Here is a 21,730-nt window from a genome sequence, read left to right on the forward strand (position 1 = left end):
CGATGTGGCTATTTCGAAGTATCAGATATGACTGCTTCAAATCCGTCACGTCGGCAAAACCTAGAATCGTCCTGAACGTGGCAGCCATCTTGGAATGGGTCAAGAAAGTTCAACGTTTTTGTTTTTATGTAACGCTAGAGTGCTAATTTTCGAACTGAATGGACGGCAGCGAGCGCCATGCCATAACAGGCTTTAAAACCTTTAGCTCAGCTTGGAAAAGAAGTGGTAGTTCCATAATAGAGCCCCATTTGTAGTATGACAGGACCTCAACCTTATGTTTTCTCTCCCTAAACGTTACTTGAACATTTGACGTTTTATAATTCCTTAAATCATCCAGTTTTTGTTCATCACGTTTGCTAGCAAGACGTTACAACCGGTAGAAACTGACTTTTTAATAGTTTCCTTTGATGCTCCTCATTCTTCTCAGACTGGCCAAAAGAAGCATTATACAGATGACAGTGTTTTGTTTGAAGCAGAAACATGCTATAGCATTTAAAAAAAGGTAACAGTACTTAACTGCAATGTTTAAATACGGTCTAGACATATCTAAACATTGCCATCTTTATAAAATATTTGTGAAAAATTCTGAGGGGGGGCCCCAATGACTTTTATTTTTCAACTGGGGGGGCAGCATTAAAAAGTTTGGAGACCCCTGGCCTACTGTGACAGTGGCGACATGAAGCCTTGGTATAGCGCATGCTCGCCGTCCCCTGAGTTGTCAGGTGTGAATTTTGTGGTGCTGGATTAATCCAGAGGGAGGGTCCTACTTTGTGGGAATGGTTAGTGACCCTCTGCCCGCATCTCTGCCTGTCCTTAATGATGTTTGGCTTCTGAGTCACAAGAGCTTGTGTTGTGTTTAGTGCAGGTTCTGCATCCGTTTCTAAAGTTATGTGGATCACTGTTTCCTTACATTTGTCCTTTGTGTGAGTCTTCGACTCCACTAAATACGAACCTTGGGTGTGAGCTACCACTAGTGTTTGGTTTATAAAAAAAAAAAAAAAACACAAGTATCAATACTCACTATCCCTGGGTACCTATTTGATTACTCTGAAGTGCCACTTCCTTCCCATTTGAAAGTATGCTTTCCAGCTGAGAAGTGCTGATCTGCCTCTTTTAAATTTTGAGCTATAGGTGTTGAGTGCTTTCAGTACAAGCCCTCTTATAGCACTGGTTAGCAATTCAGAATTTCTACATGTACGTTTGACCCACCACCAACGTATCGGTGTGTGGAGATTGTGGGTGCTTTGTCATTCTGTTGAGAGTATGACAGTGTCTTTGTGGTCCTTGCTGATCCTCTTACGGATGTAATATTGCATTCGGTGTTGCATTGGATGTTTGTATTTTCTAATAGTGTGGTGGCAGGCTGTGCTCTACATTAATACACCTTAATGAGAAGGAAAGTCTCCCAGGGATCCTCTTTCAGGTGGTGAGCACATTTGGTCTTCTCTGACAAATTATCATCCATTCACCCTCAGTTTATTTGGTTTGCTAGCATTGGCAGGCCACCATATATATCTAGTAATTTGCTTTAACTGACAGTGGTGTTGGGTCATCTTTAAAAGATGTGACTTAGGAATCATGAATACGAACTGTTCTCAAGCGTTTTGACATCTGCAGCTAAATCCTTTCTAATACATATGGAATAGAATCACTTTTGGTCCTGGTTCTCCATAACCCCTTTTCCAATTGTTGCTTCTTGCTTCTTATTCACTCATATAGAGGCATACACGGCTAGTCGCAGAGTATCATACATAGACACACCCACCTCCTACATCCATTTTTCCTGTCATTGCCACTACATGGCAGTCCATTTTACTGTTGCAGCAGCTCCTCTAGTGTATTGGCTTTTTTGTATTTTAGTCATGTCATCCATCTTAAGTTGGCATTGCACTTAAGGCTACAAGTTGGAAGCAACCTTCACATAACACCCATGCCTGAGATTACCATTTGTGTGCATTGCACCTTGTTGACCATCTTTATGTGTTACTCCCATGGGAATAACCATCATAAGACTGGGCATGCTATTTTCTTATCACTCTTCACCTTTGTGATCAGACGTTTGTTGGCATTTGAGAACACTGCATGGAATTTGTGGGCTAGTTATCTCACTATGGCCACTCCAAGTTTCGTTCATACCCGTCTGTTATGGAGTGGCAGGGTCAAATGGGTTGTTTACTAATTGGTAACATTTAACAATTTTACATGAAATTAGATGTATCATATCCACATTAGGCCCCTTGTTGCTATCCCAAGTGACATGCAAGGGGACAGTCAAAATTAAAGAAGGTGTATTTTAAAAATATTTCTTTAGCTAACATCTTTGGCACCGTTTGAAGGATCGTCGTAAAACTTGAGCTACTCAAACCGTGCTTAATGTGCTAACTGTTTGCAATAACTCCATGATTAATCTTCAAACAGCATAACGTTTCTGTTGTAATTCAAGTTGTATTCTGTTTATAATTTGGTATTTTCCCACTATCCTGTACCCTTCCCTAGTTATTACTTTTCGCCCTTTGTTCTTTACACTTGGAGCATTCCAGGCTTCAAGTGACAGTTGTGACATTTACAGCTGATAAATCTGAAGTGCAGCTGTGTGGCTAACGGAGGCTGTTCCTCGTAATCAATAAAGAAGTTACCTACATTCTGAGAGCTAGGCATACAACGTTGAACCAGTCCTAGCAGTGGGGGGAGAATGCCCTTTGTACTCATTGTTTAAACAATCTCCTGCAGTATTCACCAATCGATTAGGTAATTTTGAAGAAATTCCTACACAAGATTAAATAAAAAAATAAGGTAAAACCAGTGACCATAAAGTATGACCCATACCGCACCTAATGCAAGAACCTTTAAAGGAAGAACTCAATAAATTTGTATCACTAGGTATTATTGAATCCATAGGAAGTTCCTTATAGTTGGCCCAAATAGTTTCTACCCAAAAATCGGGAGAGGGGGACTACGTTTATGTGTTGACCTAAGAGATTTAAATAAAAACATTTGGGTAGACAGATTTCGACTCCCACCCACTTCAGCTTACCACCAAATTGAATTACACCCGGACTCAAATCCCCTCACATCCTTTATAACACCTTTTGGTGCTAACAGATATTTCAGGATGCCATTTGGCCTTGCGGCAGCTGTCGTCCAGATAGGCAAAAAATACTGGAAGGCATAAAAAAATATATGGAAGGGTCAAAACGACCTCACAGTGAAAGAAATTATAGAAGCCTTAAAAATTGATCGATTTACAATTGGTAGAGAAAAATGTAAAATAGGGTTAAAATCAGTGACTATATATAACATACGATATCCAAACATAGACTCAAATCAATGTTGATCTAGTTAAGGCAGTAAGAGATATTCCACCCCTAAGTAGCAAAGATGAATTAAAATCCTTTTTAGGATTGGTGGAATATGATTAGCTACGTAAAAAAATAATTGCAGACACGACAGCCCCCCTAGGGAATCTGTTAAAGAAAGGTGTTTGAATTGACTAGGACTCAAATTGTCAAGCATTGTTCAAATCACCAAGGAAGCCATAATAAATGCACCCTCTCTACGTAACTTTGATACAAGAAACAAAGCAATTCTGTCCACTGATGCCATTGGCATAGAGATAGTAGCATCCTTAATGCAAATAGAAGATGGGAAGGAAAAAAATAATTGCTTTTGCATGAAGAGCCTTAAAAGCAGTGGGACACAATTATTCAACAGTAGAAAGAAAAGACCTAGCAGTGTCTTGGTCCGTGAGCCACTTTATATTTTTTCTATGGGGTTTACCCTTTACTGTTCACATTGACAACAATCCATTAATATACATATTTTCAACCAAGGGTAAGGGCAACACAACCCCCCGCATAGCGAAATGGCTTCTTAGTACAGAGGGTTTCAACTTTGACCTTGAGTATGTCCCAGGATCAAGAAATTGTGTAGCAGATTCTTTCTAGACTCCCATGCAAGGGGGAAGTTGAGGTATGTGAAGTTGACCTCTATTCTGTCTGGTTAGTAGAAATTCCAGGAATCACTGAAGTGGAGTGGGAGACAGACGTGTATAAGGATTCGACCCTTAAGCAAGTAAAAGGGAAAATAGTTCAGGTTTGGCCCATAAAATCTGGCATGCTTAAGGAGAAACTGAAAATTATTGGTCAGAACAACATGAGTTAAGTATCACCATCAACAAAGTTATGAGAGGTAATAGGCTTTTACCACCTAAAGATTTGTGGGAAAGAATTGCTGAAATTGCACTTATGTGAAATTGCACACTTAGGCAGGAGCATCACCAAAGCCAAAGTTAGCCCCACGTATTGGTTCCCAAGGATGGACTCCTTGATCAAAGATAAAGTAAAAGAGTGTCTAATTTGCGCTCTAAGTGATAAATCTAAAATCACCAAGAGCACCCCATTATTCTCTGTAAATGCTCCCTCCAAACCGTGGGACAAGTAGGATTTTGACACAATTGGCCCTATTAAATGGTCCACGGGGTAGGGAAATTAATAGTGGTGGATTACCATTAACATTGGATAATTACTAAAGTGGTTGGGACTGTTTCTACTCAGGGCCTTATAAACTTCCTTACTGATGCATTTATGCCAGAAGGAATTCCCAGTACAATCATTACGGACATCGGTGTGCAATTTACCTCTGACGAAATGAGTAACTTCGCAAAAAATGTTTCCATACAACATCTCAAGACAGCAGTGTATTGCCCTACAGCAAATGGATTAGTGGAGAGAGTAAACTGCATGATTAAATATTTCCTTCAGCCGGCTCACGTGCCAAACATAACAGCAGACAAAGCCCTTCCAAATATGCTATGGTTGTATCACCCAGCATCCAACTTAGTCACACATTTTTCTCCCTTCCTGGTCCTAAAAATGTAGATCTCCTAGTTCTAAAATGTCCCCAGGTCGGTGGGGGGAGGAGAACCTAAATTGATTAGTTGTGAAAAGATGAACCAACAAAGGAAACTTCATCAAGAGTATTACAAGAAAATATATGATTTAAAACATGGAATTAGGTAGAGAAAATGGATGGTGGGGGAATGGGTGGTAGTCCAACTTCCTTTTCCACGTCAATGTGGAGGAAGTAAGTTCTCCAAACCAATAAAGATCATTGCAGTAGGGAAAAATGGTGACATTCTTTAAGACGAGTGTGGAGCATGAATTGATTGCCTCAATATCCACATATTCAAGCTAAGGAAAATTCCAGAGGAAAATCAGAAGAAACCAAGTCAGAGTATAGTAAAGCAAGACAGCGCGTGGCTCCTCGTTGGCACAAAGACTACATTATGCATTAACAGTATGGTTCTTAGTTATCATAGAAGCATGATATCTCTTTTTAACAGAATGACTATTCAATTGTTTTAGAAGGAGATGGTGTTGTAGTTCAAGTTGTATTCCGTTAGTCTATAAATGCTCCTGTTATTATTTTGTATATTTCCGCTATCCCGTCCAATTCCCTGGTTATTAAACCGCCACCCCCCCATTTCAGACTTCCAGTGACGGTTTTAGCTGAGGAATCTGAAGTGCAGCTGTGTGGTTAACAAAGGCTGTTTCTCATAACGAATAAAGACGTTTATCTATATTCTCTGGAAGCTTTTATGTGAACATTATTACAACAATTTCTTACTAAAAAGGATTTCTTACTTTCTTCTATTACTTTGCTGTAATCTGTTGCCTGTGCCCGGAGACCTCTGCATACACATTAAACAGACTATACATCATGTAAGTGTGTAAATCAATACAGAGAATGTTACGCAAGACACTGGGGTTTACAAGGTGTATCACATAGCCTCTACATTTTAGGCATCATATGTTAAGAGTACAAGGTTGGTAGAAGAACAAGTCAAGATTTAAACCTAATGCAGTGGTTATAGCAGTCTGTACTAATAAGACTTTATAATACCCAAACAATCCTTTTTTATAACAGTAGAGTGACAACAGATTGAGGAGAAAAAACAAGGTTCTAAACCGATGCCTTGTGGTTTACATGCCGCTCCTTGATGCCAGTTTATAGCAATGTGCTTTTTAAAAATAGCTCCAGTTTATTAACTGCTAATAACAAAATATGAGTCAAAAGCAGTAACTCACAAATGTGATCCGCATGTTACACGAAGTGCTTTGCAGCAGGCACATAAACTTCATATGTTACTTTGAGTTAGAACTGTGATTATACAAACCACAGATTTGTCCAGCCAGTTTAATAACCACCAGACTTATTATTCCCTGCAAATTGCTGGCCGCACAAAGGTCTCTACAGCAAGTGCCTTAACCACATAAGATATTTTAAAATCCAGCCTCTTTGTGACCAAATGTGGCAGAGCGTTTTTACTGTCACATTTGCCACTTTTTCCAGTTTTTTCCCGTTGTGTGAGACTTGTAAAGCGCAAAGCTATCCAAGGGCTCCCCAGCGCTAGTAGAGTCATCGTTATAGCGTGCTTACCACTGAAAGAAAACTAGTTACTCTAAAGCCAAGTTTTCAAGGCTTTACAAAAAGAGAATTTGTTTGTCATCTGGCATAATTTGTTTGTGAGAGTTTTCCAAAGTTTGGGGTCCAAAAAAGACAATGAATGGCCTTACCATTGAGACCTACTGATCTTGGAAACATGTAGCTAGTGAGCTGAAGATGATCTAGGTGCTCTTCCAGGAATTTATGGGGTAGCTAGCGAACTTAACAGAAGAGGATCTCTCTTACGGGGTGATCTGTGCAAAATGCATACGTCCTTAAATTGCACTGGCTGTGAAGCCAGTGAAGATCTTTCAGGGTCTTTTGTTGCAGATTGGTGTCTTAGGAGGTTCCTAAAATTCATAAGGAGCTGTTTAATCACATACTGGGGTGACCCGAGGTATAGGGTATTGCCCTGATAAAGGTTTGAAATAATAAGAGCCTGGACGATTAGCCTTCTTGCAAAAAAAAGGAAGAAGATTTGAAACCTTTTTTAAGAGTCTCAGAACACCAAAGCAATCAGCAGGAAGCTTGTTTTTTTAGCTTACTGCTTCAATGTAAGACTGGAATATAGCCACATTTCAAGACTTTTTATCACACATTTGGGGTTGGGGAGCCTCTCCAGACAGTCCGTCACAGGGGTTTAAGTCTTTCTTACTGAAATTGTTGCCTAATAGCATAACTTCAGTCTTATGTACGTTAAGCTTACTTTTACAGTTAGACATCCATCTGGCTACTTCCTGAAGGCAGGGGGGCCATTAATGAGGGAAAGATTAAGCTGAACCACCAGGGTCGGAGCAATACTATCAGACCCTTGGCAGAGAATATGGAGGAAAGCAGGGCAAAGGGGAGAATCTGACTTTATTACATTTAGGAGGTCTGTAAGAAGCCTCACAGTAAGATCGGGAATGTCTCTGCTAAGTGCACTAGAGGAAGCTTGCTATCTTATGACTCCTCAATATCAGGTAATGAAGAGTAGATGTCCAATATCTTCTTTGAAAAAAGCGAGCCAAATTGTTGCTGTGCTCCATCAAGGCTTCTGTGACAGAGCCAACAGCCTTAGCCTCCATAATGTTTTTGAGGACCTGAAAGTAAGTAGGTGTTAAACCAGTGGTGTATATATATTTTTTTTCCGCTGGTGCCTCTTATACTACCTTGCAGGTAGGACCATGTCCATTGAGTTGATAATACACTCACTGAAACTGCAAGTGGATGAGGTAACTTGGTCAGATAACTTGTGTCTCGTTATCTCCAGGATAACTCACCAATCTTCAAAATTCAAGTAGCCCACTGTCGTTCCAGCTGCCTGACCAAAAGCGTGGCCTGCAGATAAAGTAATAGGAAGCGTGCAGTGATCTGACTAGGTTAAAGGTATAGGGCTCTGCATCTGAAGATTAGTGATATTACTGAACACCAAGCTAATGGTGTGGCCTTTCTCATGAGTAGCTCCCCCCACCACCACCACCAATTACATAATTTGTAGAGATGCAATATCTTGTAAAAGGTTCTTGGAAGTACCATTGTTGATGTCATCAGTATGTATACTGAAGTCACCAAGCACTGTGAAGTTGCCCCATTTGTAGCCTAGTCTGCAGCCAAACCAGGAAAAGCCAGTAGAAAATGAGTGTACAGGCCTAGCGGTCTGTACAACAAAATTCCAGAGAAGGTGAAAGTGGGACTAAATGTCAAATTGAAGAGCAAACCCTCACAGCCCTTCATCATAAGAGGAGAGAGAACATATCCTTTAGAATTTCCTTGTAAATAACGGCTATCCCACCACATCCTTTGCCCGACCATTCTAATTCACTAATACAATAACCAGAAGGCAGGATTTGGACCATATTTGGAGCAGAGCTCTCATGGAGCCAGGTCTCTGCGGGGAACATCACATCAGGTACTGATTTTATTAGAAAACAAAAAATATCTAATTTACGAGAACCCAAGGAGTGACAATTAAACATGAACATGTGCCAAACGGTGGATGTGAAAGTCATATGTAAGTGACTAAAGTTGAGGTGGGACTTCAAGCCACAGCTATCACAGACCAGTGCAGACTGACTAAGGTCAAGGGAATGAAACAGAAGTCCATTAAGAAGGTGTGAATATCTCGTAGTTGACTGGCAGTATGATTTACCTTGTTTTATGCAAAAAAGATGTAATCCCCAGCCCCAGATGGATGCAGATGAGCTTGCTTTTGGCACACCCGCTGCTCTTCCATGCTGCATCTTTCATTTAATGAAGATCAGCCGGAACAACTAAAGAGTGTCAGAAAAAGAGATGACAGCTAAAAATGTGCAAAAAGTGCATATGCCTAATACAATATTCCCTATTAGTGATGGCCCCAGCCCAGTTCCGTTTCTCCCAACAATGCACTAAGTGTGCACATTGCCTGTGTCCAGAGGCGTCTTCTCAGAACCAAAGGATGTGCACAGCTGGCTCGTTTGCAGCAGCCTGGCTTTACGGTCTGGCCAGGCTTAGCCCTTTGCCTAGTGCTCGCTATGCTGGACCAAATTCTGTTGCAGATGGTTTAGATGAGACAAGTGAGTCTGTTACGCTGGAACAAGGCTTTGTGAAGCAGCTTAAAGTGGAACGAAGGCAAGGCATAGGCCAGATCTGCACCCAGAGGACAACACAAACATAACTTCTCCCCTCCCCACACGCTCTGCTCATGACCTCACACCTGGGGCCTTATTACATATAGGGCAGGCCCACTTTCCCTTTCTGTGCCACATGCTCTGTAAAAAAAAAAAAAAAAACAGGTGCGCGAACAGGGAAAGCACACCATATTAGGTTGAATACACTGCCTCCAGGACAGCCACAAACTCATGCTGCCCTGGAGGCAACACATTAAAATGCAATTTGGAGCAGCTTCTTCAAAGCTGCTCTCTTGTTTCACTGTGCAGGCACAGAGGTAAGGTGATTCCCTTGTTTGCATGAGGCCACATCCCCGTGCAACTGAAGGAACACCCTTTTGAGCTATCGCTTGCGCAATTTGTGTGCCAGCGCTATCTGTATTACAGAAGGGGCCACACAAGCGTTTATGAACCCCCCTGTAATACCAAAGTGCCCCTGGTGCGCGCATAGTGAACGCAAACGCTCGTTGCACCCAGGGACACTTTTGTAATACAGCCTCTAATGTCTCAGATGACATCACCAATGACTTAATCAATTAAATCACAGGTAACACTACATACCTCCTTTCTAGAAGCATCATTGATGACATCATGATGAATAGCAATGGCAGAGAACCCCTTATCAACAAAGGAACTTGTTAATACCAAAGACACTTTGTTGCGGCGATTTGTATGGTGCACTAATCACCCCCTGAGGGTATACAGTCACTTGAGCAAGACACTAAAGACAGTAAAGGCGTGTTATGGAATTAAAAACCATGTATTTGTGTACTAAATGCAGAGTCTACCTGTCATCATGCTGCTGGACAGGGGGAACGTGAAGCAGATATAAAAACAAGTTTTTTTGTGCATGCCTACATACAGGAGCTCGATGCAAGGCCTTATCGAAGGCTAGGTCCTGCCCTCAAGCCCTCTTTGCATAGCTAAAGGCTGTGTGCCATGGGGTGAGCTAAGAACCAATGGAATTGTGCGGCAGACGACTAAATTATGCGTTAAAGGTGAAGCCCAGTCTCAAAGTTGAGTCTGTGCTTTGACAAATCAGTTGTATTTCTGTCAACCATACTTTATTTTCACTACTGCACACTCTTTCACTTTTGTCACTAAGCACTGTCCTGTCCCTAAAAGCACATACCTGTCCATTTGTATCGTTGTATACCCAGGAATAATGGGTTGCCCCTTATTTTTTGCATTTTCACATGGGCATAAGCACAGTGCGTGGCTGCGTGGCAGGGACTGTGCTCAACCTGTGCTGACCCAGCCCAACGTCATGCTCACTGGCCTATTGTTATAAGGGGACTGGGCATAGGATGTGGCTCTACATGTAGTAAACATGTCTCCAGTAATGTTGATAAATAATGTTTACTCCCACCCTCAAGCCCTGTGGCAGCAGGCAAAGTCTTGTAGATCAATAAATGGTACTTGTAAAACAATTGCTTAGCTCATTTCCAAACACTACGTTGATATAAAGACAAAGGGGGTTATTCTAACTTTGGAGGAGTGTTAATCCGTCCCAAAAGTGACGGATATACCACCAGCCGTATTACGAGTTCCATAGGATATAATGGACTCGTAATACGGCTGGTGGTAAATCCGTCACTTTTCCGTCACTTTTGGGACGGATTAACACCTCCTCCAAAGTTACAATAACCCCCTAAATGTGGATTGAAGTGAAAAATCTCTTCTTCTCTTCGGGGGGTTTGACAAGGAAAATGAGAAGGATGGTGAATGTGTGGAGGGCACTTGTGTCGGTTCATGAGAATAACAACATATATAGCATTTCAACAACACTACATTCACATTATAAACAATGTTTTTGGTGTCACAGAAGAGAAGAAATGTGTTGTCAAGTCAAACAGCCACTCACTTTTCTTCTAGACATGAGATGATTTTTCTATTCTTTCAGCTCAAATAATACTTTTCTAAGAATGTCACCCGTCTGCTCTAAAGCATAATTTACATACTTTTTCTTGTCTTTAGAGTACAAACATTAACAACAAGCAGGGTGACTAATATAGCCTTAGAACCCGCCGTAGCGGGCTCTACCAGCTATTAAAGGCCCGCTCACCGCGTTAAATGCCCGAGCCCAAGGCGAGGGCATTTAACAAGGGAGAGGGACTTTAATAGCCGGTAGAGCCCGCTACGGCGGGTTCTAAGGCTATTAGAACATTCTGCCACTCAGGGCAGAATGTTCTATTAAAAAAAAAAAATGTTCACCGAGCCCGAGGGGATTAAAATCCCCTCGGGCTCCGTGAGGCTTTGTTCACAGCTGTAGCTGTGAACAAAGCGAACATTGGAATGTTGGCGCTGCGGGCTTTTACCGGCCAGTAAAAGCCAGCAGCACTCCATTGTTTTCAATGGAGCCCCCAGCATTCCAATGTTCTAATTTGTTCTACAGATTGTAAGTACCTGGAAAATCAGTCACACTTAGTCATTTAGGGATTTCTTTGTTTGGTCTGGTCTGACAGCTAAATAAACAATTCAAGAGTGTTAAAGAGAGGGGCTTTAAATCATCTCTCATTTTCTTTAAATCATCTCTTATTTTGGTAGTCTGGGAGTATATGCTTTGATTGGGCGGAAGTTGTGTACTTCCACAGAAAAAAGTGCTTCTCTCCCACAAAGCTGCATTATGGCTGCATGAGCTTGAATGTTCGGGAGCACACACAGCAGTGTAATGCTGTTACTGTCTTGTATAACTAGATAATTTACAGTGTTGGTTTTGTTCTGGCAGCACCACAGATGGGAAGAGGGCAGCCATGAGGAACGTACTGCAGTCCCAGCACCCTTCCATCATTAACTTTAGACTTCAGAGTGATATTTTGCGTTTGAGAACAGTATGGGATGCTCACTGTTACACTAATATGCATAGATTTTGAGGTCTGGCTTGACAGCGCATTCGTTATATTACCTAATGTGCGCAATATAAAAAAAAACTTTCAGAGTTCTACTGAGGGAGTTGGAGGAAATGATTGGGACACATCTGTGTGCTTCCACTAAAATGACTCCATGTATTGCACTTTTTGGCTTGTGCCAAAGCCTACACTCAATACAGCTGGCCAGAGTTAGTTGTGATGGAAAGCCAGTGATCATGACTATAGGCCTGAGCTGTTTTTTTATGAAATGCTGTGATAAAGGCAGCAGGCCTGTTGTGACTTTAAAATCAATAGGCATAACATTTGGATCGTTACAACTCTAGATTAAAGCAATGGCCACTGGAATTATTGGGGGGTGAGGGGAGGACCAAATTATTTTATAGGGTTTACTAAACTGTCAGGAAAAGCCACATTGTGTTGCATAATGCAGCACATATTTTTAAAATATTACCTCAGTAATTTAATTTAGGTTTACTAAAGACATCTTGGGGTCTTTCGTAAAGTTGACCTGGGAATACGTTCTGCTCGTTGACGAGCTCTCCAGATTGTTTGTCCCTTCTGTTGTCTAAACTGTGTTTTCTGTATTCTTCCGCAAACCCACATTCTCTTAGCATGCCTTTAAACCTTGTTCTTATGTGGTCACATTTGCTGTGCATTCAGAGACTGAGGTCAAATGTCAGTCAGTGTCTTCCAAGGGCGCTTATTTACTTTTCTTTCTCTGACTTCAAAGTGAGGCGATTTATGTAACAATCTTGCTGCGTACTTGGGTTAGGAAAGTATTTTTTTTCTAGCACATGACAGCTTTTAAATGAACTGTGGAAGTATTTCAGAAAATATCAGAATTGTGAATGCACAAATGAGGCACATTTTTTGATATTTCTGAAGTGTTCTTGCAACAAAATACTTTTAATATGATCAAACTAATCATTAAACTAGATGATACAATTTCCACACATTTTAGGCTGTGCAATGTGTTGTTCTAGTAGTAAAACTATGTCTCTGCAAATGTAATGGTCATTTTAATTGAAAATGTGTTGTCTGTATTACCAGTGTGCTACCGCACCATAAATACTCCACTCTGTGCCACTCATTTCTGCGCCAGTCCTCACCACTGCACTCTACTCTGCACCACTCCATTTTATACCACTCCACTGCATTCTGCAGTACTCCAGTCTCCATCACTGCACTCTATGCCACTTTACGCTTTGCCTCTCTAGTCTACCCTCTACCACTCTACTCTAAGCCATCTTCACCACTCTACTCTACCTCACTGTACTCTTTACCACTGCACTCTACACCACTCCAGTCTAGGCCACACCAATCCACTCTGCACTACTTCACTGTACTCGGGTGTGGTATTTGTATAACCCAACACCCAGGGCATCTTGTTTGGGGTCAAGGGCAACAAGTTTTAATGTTTATTTTGTGTTTGGGGCAAGCAGGCCCAGCCCATTGCAGCACAAACCCTTTGGCTGCCAGTTTACAGTACATTACGGATCAGGCAAGGGCATTGATGGTAGAGTCCATAAGTTAACGCTATTCAAACTTGTATGGATAATTGGTTATTGCAAAGCCCTTAATATTAGTGTATTCACTCTAAGCAAATGTAAGTGTGGACTGCACTACTGACAGTGGTTACGGTATACACATGTGTAGACACATTTGCAAAATGTAACAATATGAAGCTATATATAATGCTCCTAGAGTGCTCTATGATTACATGCAAATATTGACAGAAGCTTGAAATCGAGACCATTATTCTTTTCTTTAAAAAAAAATAATTACCAAAAATAGGAACTGGGAAAACATGTTTTGCTAAACTACTGTGAAACGTTAGGTACTATTTATTTAAAGTATCATTTAGTAAAATGTGTTGATGTATGCTAGTATGTCCAATAAATATCAAAGTAACAGTTTCCACAAAATTATGGGAACCATGAAAATGAGCATTAGGTCACTATTGGTGGTCAGCCTTTTCGTTTTGTTGATGTGTGTCTTGTTTTCTGACATGGTTTTTGCAAAACTTTATTGTTGTGGGAGCTGCTGGGACCTAATCATTCTAGCAAACATTGGCAAAAAAACAAAACTATTTTTTGAACTCAAAAAGTACACATTTCTACTGTAGTTCCTTGGATTGACAAAACTACTTTGTTTGCTGATATGCTTCTTGTGAAAGAACAGAAAGCTGTCACAGTGAAGGCCAAGGACAAACAGATAGACCGATGGAATTTATAATAAAAACAAAAGGTTTTGGTTAATTCCAAATCTAATTAGGGGCCCAATTCTTAAAGAACGTCACAAAAGTACACCCCTAGTTTATGTCCTTGCATTAGTGCACGTTTACACATTTCATGAATTCACAAGAATTTTCAGAAGTAGGTCAGGAAATTGTACTCCTGGAAAGAATTTATGAACTGCATTTTGGCATGTGTGGATTTGCTCATACGAAAATCTGTTGAAGTTTTACAAGTTCACTTTCCCTCCAACCCCTACCCCAACCATGTAAAAAGTTTTTCCTTCTGTAATTGTCAGCAGTACATTTCTGGCCTTTCTCAGTATGGAGAAGATTAGAGAAGAACTAGTGAAAACCCCTAAAACATGCAAGTTAGTTTTGCACTGACTCAAAAGGGAATTTCATACCCAGGATCTATTATTTTCTGCTACCTCCAGCCCCAGCATTAGAAAGATGTCAGAATAAGGGAATGGTTAGTATTCAAACCCTACGATATTATGAACCCTAGCATAATCGGAGAGGCTATTAACAGAGCTCTTATATACTGAAATGGTTGTCATTTTCCGCCGCACTACATGGTACCATAGGGACAAGTGGAGGTTTTTACAGGACAAGTAGGTTTATGAAGCAACCTGTCCCATGGACAAGTAGATATTTTATTAAAGCCCACACCTCTGGTACTCTGCAACGCTGCACTCTATGCCACTGCTCTCTATGCCAATACACTATACGCCAGTGCACTTTATTCTGTAACACGCAACTCCATGCCCCTGAACTCAATGCCTATTGTATGTTTGCCACTCTAATCTACTCTGTGACACAGCACTCTACACCCCTTTACTCTGCATCATTACACTCCAAACCCCTCTACCCTGCACCAATCCACTCTATGCCACTTCACTCTAACATGAAACCATCTAGTCTATGCTACTCTACTCTGCACCACTCCACTCTATGCCCCTGCACTCTTCATCCCTCTACTCTGAATTTTAAGACACTGCCCTCTGCCTCTTTCAGCTGTACAACGCTCCACTCTTCACCACTCTATGCCATTCTACTCTGTGACTGCATTCTGTGTCACTCCACTCTCTTCACACCGCCCTCTACTATGTACCACTTCAATCTGCACCACTGCATTCTACAGTGCTGCATTGTACGCTGCTGAATTCAGTGCCACTGCACTCTACTCTGCAACACTCTATGCCAATACACTCTACACCAGTCCACTCTACTCTATGCCACTCCAGAGAATGCCACTGTACACAACTCAATTCTATGCCACTCCAGTACACGACACTGCCATTCCAGTATACAACACCCTACTCCACTCTTTGCCATTCCACTCTGACACTCCACACCACTCTTCTCTGTGCCCCTAACTTTTAGCCATGCTGAACAGCTTCTAGGCAGGTGAACAACATGGCTAAAACTCATTGGCAAAGCCAGTAGCTTTTGCATAGTCGAGAACTATTGGGTTTGCCAATGCTTATTACACCTCTTCCTATTTGGGCAAATGTTTCACCTCATTAGTTGCAGGATGGACACCCAAACAGAGCAACAGTCAATAGAAAGATGACTAATCAACTTTTGTAAAAGACCTTCCACTGCGCAGAAATACAGGTTACTGCATGTTTCTTAACTTTTCATTTGTTTGAGCTAGAAACATTTTTTTGTTGTTGTTAAAGAATGCAGATTATACTGCAGATGATGGATTATAAGGCAAATCCATAATTATTTGCAAAATGCCTCAAACCCAAAATCACATCATTCCAGTGACCCTAACTAAAGCCTGAAGATGGGTATTTTGTGAGAATCCTTGTTAGACCCTTTTAGGAGAGATTGTATTTTACAAAGCAAGCTGTAATTTTTTTTATACCCTTTTAATTTTATGACTGTGTGTCTGATTGTTGCATTGTGGAAGAGGTGAAGCTCAGAATTGTAGGCCTGAGTTGGCTATGGCGACAACATTTATTCCTGATTGGTGCACAGAGAAATGTTACGTCCGGTGCCACAGGTCTGGTTTGCTTATTATGAAATGTGGCAAAGGTTGTTGGTCAGGTTTATTTATTCATATTGGAAAGCATTTGTATTTCAGTTTACTACCAGCTTTTTTGTTACATTTAATCTCCAGAGTACTGTAGTAGACACGTGTTGTGGCATTGGGCACTACTCTGACAAACCCTGGGGGTTTCCACTGTGATGATTCTCGTCAGGCTCTATTGAGAGAGCTTGTATAATGTTTTGCAAGTTGTATTTATAATACTGCAACTGCTTGTATGATTGTTTCCATTTTATGTGCACTTGAATGTGCTGGTGCTAGGTAAGGTGTAAAGCCAACGGTGAAGGATATAAGCTTCTTTGGTTCATTAAGAAAAGTCATGCCAGATTTCATGGGTTTGGCCTGTGTACTATAAAAGGTTATAACAAAGTGAGTAGGCCTTACCTGCGTATTGTGAAAAGCTTGCGTTAAAGACAGTAGACTATATGGCTGTATTGTCATTGCAGTCTGCTGCAGCCTGTAGTTGTCTTCTTTTTTTTTAAATTGAAACTCACAGATTATCGTAGTTGTTAAGGGTTTTGGTGTTCACATTTCACCTGACCAAACCATGTGGAAAGTAGATATGCAGTACAATCCATATTAGGCTGTTTTAGGAGAAAAAATCCAAAAAAGACCTGCCAAAAAACCCTGTTAGGAGTGATAGTTTGCTTTTCCAACTGTAATTTTTGAATACATATGCCGTTTTATGACCATGAATGATAAGTGCATTGTAGGAAAGTTTATGCTCAGTACAGTAGGCCTTATTTGTTTAAGTTGACATGCCAGTGGTAAAACCTATAGGCTAGTTAGGTGTGCAGGAAAATGTTATTCCAAATGTTATAGGTTGGGTCTGTTAATTATAAAAGGTTGTTCCAAAGACAGTAGACTTCGCTTTCTTATTGTAAAACGTATATAGTAAAGATAGTAGGCCTCAAGCAGTGAATTGATATTTATTGCATCCTGTTTAAAAGGTATTTGGTTACATGTAATCTCATAGATTATGATAGTAGGCAAGGTTTTTGGTCGTCCATTTGGTCAACTCCTGGAAGTATAATTTCACTGTGATGAATTCTTATTAGGTCCATTTTAAAGAAGTTGTTTATAGCTTTGCCTACTATCTTTTTTTTTTTTTACATATTTCTAATTTTATAAATGTTTGCTTGATGGTTGCCAGTGTATGCAAACTTGTATAGGCTTTATTGTATATAGCCTCAAACCATTTGGTAAAGGCAAGAAATCAATATCAGTTCACTGGTAAAATGTATGTCCCATTCCTTAGAAGTGATCTGTTTACAACAAAAAGTTATGAGAAAGGAAGTAAGTGTTAATGTGAAAATTATGTAAAAAGCATGTGTTAAATGCAGTATACTTCTATGGGTGGGGTGGTATTACACTGTGCTAAAGTCTCTAGGCAGGTATTTTATTACATAGAATTTCGCAGACTACTGTGGTAGGCAATGGTTTTGGTGACCCACCCAAACAAACCATGGAGATAGATAACTTGCACTAAGGTAATCTTTATAAGGCTTTGTTAGCAGGCATGTTATATTGTTTTGCAGTTATGCTTTGTATGTATTCATAATCTTATGATCTTACATCTGATGGTTGCCTTGTGGGAAATGCTTATTACCAACACAGTGGATCTGAGTTGGTTATTTTGAAAAGCTAATGATAAAGATAATAGCCATGATGTTTTATAATAAAAAGTTACAATAAAGAAAGTGGGCCCTATTAGATTATTTTGTTAAATAGAATTTTTCAGACTACCATAGCAGACAAGGGTTTTTGGTATTGGGTACCCCTAGCGACAAACAATTAGTTTAGAAGATCTGCAGTGTCAGAATCAATGGTTGGGCTCCTTAGAATATAAGAGATGGTATTTAGCTTTGCCAATGGCTATTTTGTATACTTTGTAATTTTATTGGTTCACACCCCAATGGTTAGGATAGCACGCTAGTGAAAACACTAGAGGCTTTAGTTGGTTACTGCCTCTGACAAACCCTAGGCGTTGAAGATGTGCACTATAGTAATTCTTGAAATAATCTTTTCTTAGCTATGTGCCAGGATCTTGTACTAATAAATAATTGCATAATGCTTATATACATATAATAATATTATAGATCGTTATATTTCAGACTTGTAATATGTTGCTTTTAGAAATTCAATGAAAAAAACAGACAGTAAAGATGTGTTATAGTAAGATGAAAATGTCAGTGAAAACTTAACATTTTAATCTAACAAAACCACTGAAACTCACAAGTTGCAGTTATCTCAAGTAACTATAATTTACGTCATAAAGTAAGTATAACTCACTCCATCGCTGTGCAGAGTGTTGTCATCAATGATGTAATTTCAGATGTTACAGTGATGTTATTGATGATAATATAGAGTTACAGTTACTTTCAGTAAATATTTCCCAGTGGTGGTTGCCACTGTGTAGCTATAGTTAGATCAGCATTTCCATATGAAATGCTTTTTTTGTGTTGCTAATAATGTTGGCCCCATTTGAGCGATCTCCATGGAACTTTCCAAATAGTTGCTACTTTTTGACTAGTTTTTGCATGGAAACTTTAGGGGTGATCCATCAAGCTTTGTCTGAGAAAATTGGGATCCCAAAATGCAAACTCCTCATGCTTTTTCCATAGATTTCCTTAAGAAGCACTACTGCAAAAAATTCTGAACAGGATTACACCAAATTTGTCAGGAAGTCAGCTGTTGGCCTGCGGATTGTGCTTCTTGTGATTTGGTGTAAATTCATTCAACAGTTTTTTTTTTTTTTGTGTTAAAAAAAAAAAAAAAAAGAAAGAAACGTTTATTAATGTTTGTATATCTGAACGGTTGGATCCATGAGAGACTTGTGGGGGCATGAGAATCTCAAGGGAGCACCAGTTTAAAACTCGAGTGCTCTGATTGGCCAAGGGAGCTTTTTTTCCCCCTGTGAGTCATCTCGCTCCTGCGGATATGAGCACTCTGGTTGGCTGCAGGCAACATGAGAAAAATGTTGGGGCTCAGACCCTGGGTCCTGAAGATATATTTAAAAAAAAATAACATAAGGGGACACGGTACGGCTGCACTGCCCCTTATGCTCCAAGAGGGTGATCCACATTGATGCGGGCAGGGAAACAGAACTCAATATTGCTCTCGCTTAGAGGGAGCAGCATAAATAACTGCTGCCTCTGCGCAAGTGCAGTGCTGGTTACCTCTGCCTGTGGGGAGCCCCCCTCTGCCATCCCTCCTTCCTCCCACATGCTGCCCCCAAAGTCTGCATGTTGAGTGCCCCGGGTAGGCACAGGAGCACCCACCTTTCAATAACGCAGGCCCCAGGGTTGGGTTCCCTGGGCCAAAATAGGCTTGGGGAGTGGGATGGTTTAACGTATGGTGATAAAATATTCCTTTAAAATTCACTGGAAAAAAACAAAGGTTAAAGTAATGTTATTGTGAGGTAAATATGTCAGTGAAAACATTACCATTTTGAACTAAAAAAAAAAAATCTCAGAAATTCACCAGTTATAGTAAGCAGAGGTACCTATAACTCGCACCCTCCCCATTCACTGCTTATGACCTCACACCACTCATGACATGTTCTATGACCTCACTGATGACATCTCAAGTGACATCCTTGATGACATCACCCAATGACTGTGCTAATTTATCTTCTTGTTTACATAGCGGCGGGTAACTACCATATTATTTTTCTGCCCAGTTTTGTACAGCCTGTGTGCAGCTAATGGGTGTAAGTGTTTACAAAACATGTGCTTTTAATGCAACATAAGGTGTGCAGAGGTATTGAACGCGTTATAAGTCTTTGAATGGAACTTTGTACAGACAACAGTTGGTAACTTGTTACTAGTATGTTCCACAAAAATTTTTGGTTTCTACAGAAAAAAATTCTAACCAGGCAAAGATTCTTTGTTGTAGATACTAAGGCATACCTATTGTTTCTAATACATAATATAATCAGAATGTGCTTTGGGTCACTGCCTTACCTGTGATTCTGTGGCTTTGTTGTCTGTTTCAGTCGCCTGCTATTGATTTAATGGATTTCCTTCCTATTCTTGTTTGTTTCGCAATGCAACATTTTTAAGTCTTTTAGTTTCCGGTTTGGATGAGTTGTATCGTTTCTCTGCGTAGCTTGAGATGATTCTTTATTATAGAGCGCTCCATGGAAGCACATTTGTTTAGTTGTTCTCTTGTGTGCACATGCATTTTGATGCGTGCTTTGAAGTGGGAGTGCCCCCAAGTATTGAAAGAGGAGAAGGTGTCATAGATCACACCTATATTATTAGAAAAGGTCAAGAGTGGGGGGCAGCAGGAAAGAGTGAGAGGAGACAGATTTGAACTTGAGGCTGTGGGAACACTGAACATTGGTTTTGTTTTAGTTGAGGTGTATAGTGAGATCAGCTAGAAATTAATTGTTGAAATGTAGGAGAAGCTAGCCATGGATGCAGCTAAAAGACAACGATCCTGGACTCTTCATCACAGACATTTTGAAATACACATAAAGGGAAGCTAATGGAGCCATGTTGATGGAAAATATTTTATTCAAGAAAAGAGCCTTCTCTAATACTAGAGCTGAATGAAGGATTGAACAGACTGCATAACGGAGAAGATGCAATGATGGAGCTAGCAAGATAGTCTAGCAAGTGCAGAATACAAAATCCTAAACAAAGATAGGATAAAACCAAGAAGAGAGGCAAGCAATATCGGTCAATGTAGAAAGGTGAAGTGAAGAAGGTATAGAGCGAAGTGCAGTAGACCTGGATGAACAGAAAAGCAGATTCAGTGGAGCAAGCATTCCAAGTGCTAGACTGAGGAGGAAAGTTGAAGGTACATTACTTACACAAGGACTTTAGAGAGACACTATGAATGGAAATTAGCGGAAATCGGTTGAGCAAATTTAGGATTCTTTAAATTAGGAAGAACTTTGTCCTTTTTGTAGGTGTAGTGGAAACTATATTAATAGTTTCACTGAAATAATTCACCACGAAACACAAGGTAGCATCAAGGGTCGTGTGTGTGTTTTGATCACTGGATGGTTTGCTTTGCATCTTCTCTTTGGTGTTTTTCAATGGAGACACAGAAACCAGCTTCGTAAAACAAGCAGTCTGTGTCGTTTGTTAGTGACCCAGTATCAGAATATATGTCCCTTCACCCAACCAGTCTCTTCTTTTCTTCCCTTTTAGACACCTTTCACCCACACACCATGGCACGCCGACCTCGCAACAGCAGAGCTTGGCATTTCGTCCTCAGCGGTGTCCGTCACGATGCAGATGCCAGGCCAGTATCTTTGGCCCCAGGGGCTGATGGATGGGCCTATGACTCTGATGGGCAGGTATGGAGGTGGCATGACTTTCACTATTTTTGTTCCTTCTGAGTTTTTTGGACCCCTCTTTATGACAAGACTGCTACAACACAACGTGTGATTACTTTGGATGCTGGATATGCTTATAAAAGAGGCTTTTGATACTAATGCTTTCAAACCCTCATGAAATTGTCAAACCTTCTCTAATGGCAT

General features: G+C 40.4%; 1 protein-coding gene across 1 annotated transcript in view; it reads left to right on the forward strand.

The window, feature by feature from the left end:
* Positions 1-21,730, forward strand: part of SPSB3 (splA/ryanodine receptor domain and SOCS box containing 3) — a 117,173-nt gene that overhangs the window by 208 nt on the left and 95,235 nt on the right. Inside the window, exon 2 of the mRNA XM_069210560.1 lies at positions 21,399-21,547. Within this exon, the coding sequence (XP_069066661.1) occupies positions 21,419-21,547 (129 nt within the window). The 5' untranslated portion in view covers positions 21,399-21,418. The remainder of the gene's footprint in view (positions 1-21,398; positions 21,548-21,730) is intronic.

Source organism: Pleurodeles waltl, chromosome 10 (assembly GCF_031143425.1).
Source record: "Pleurodeles waltl isolate 20211129_DDA chromosome 10, aPleWal1.hap1.20221129, whole genome shotgun sequence".
NCBI classification, from domain to species: Eukaryota; Metazoa; Chordata; class Amphibia; order Caudata; family Salamandridae; genus Pleurodeles; species Pleurodeles waltl.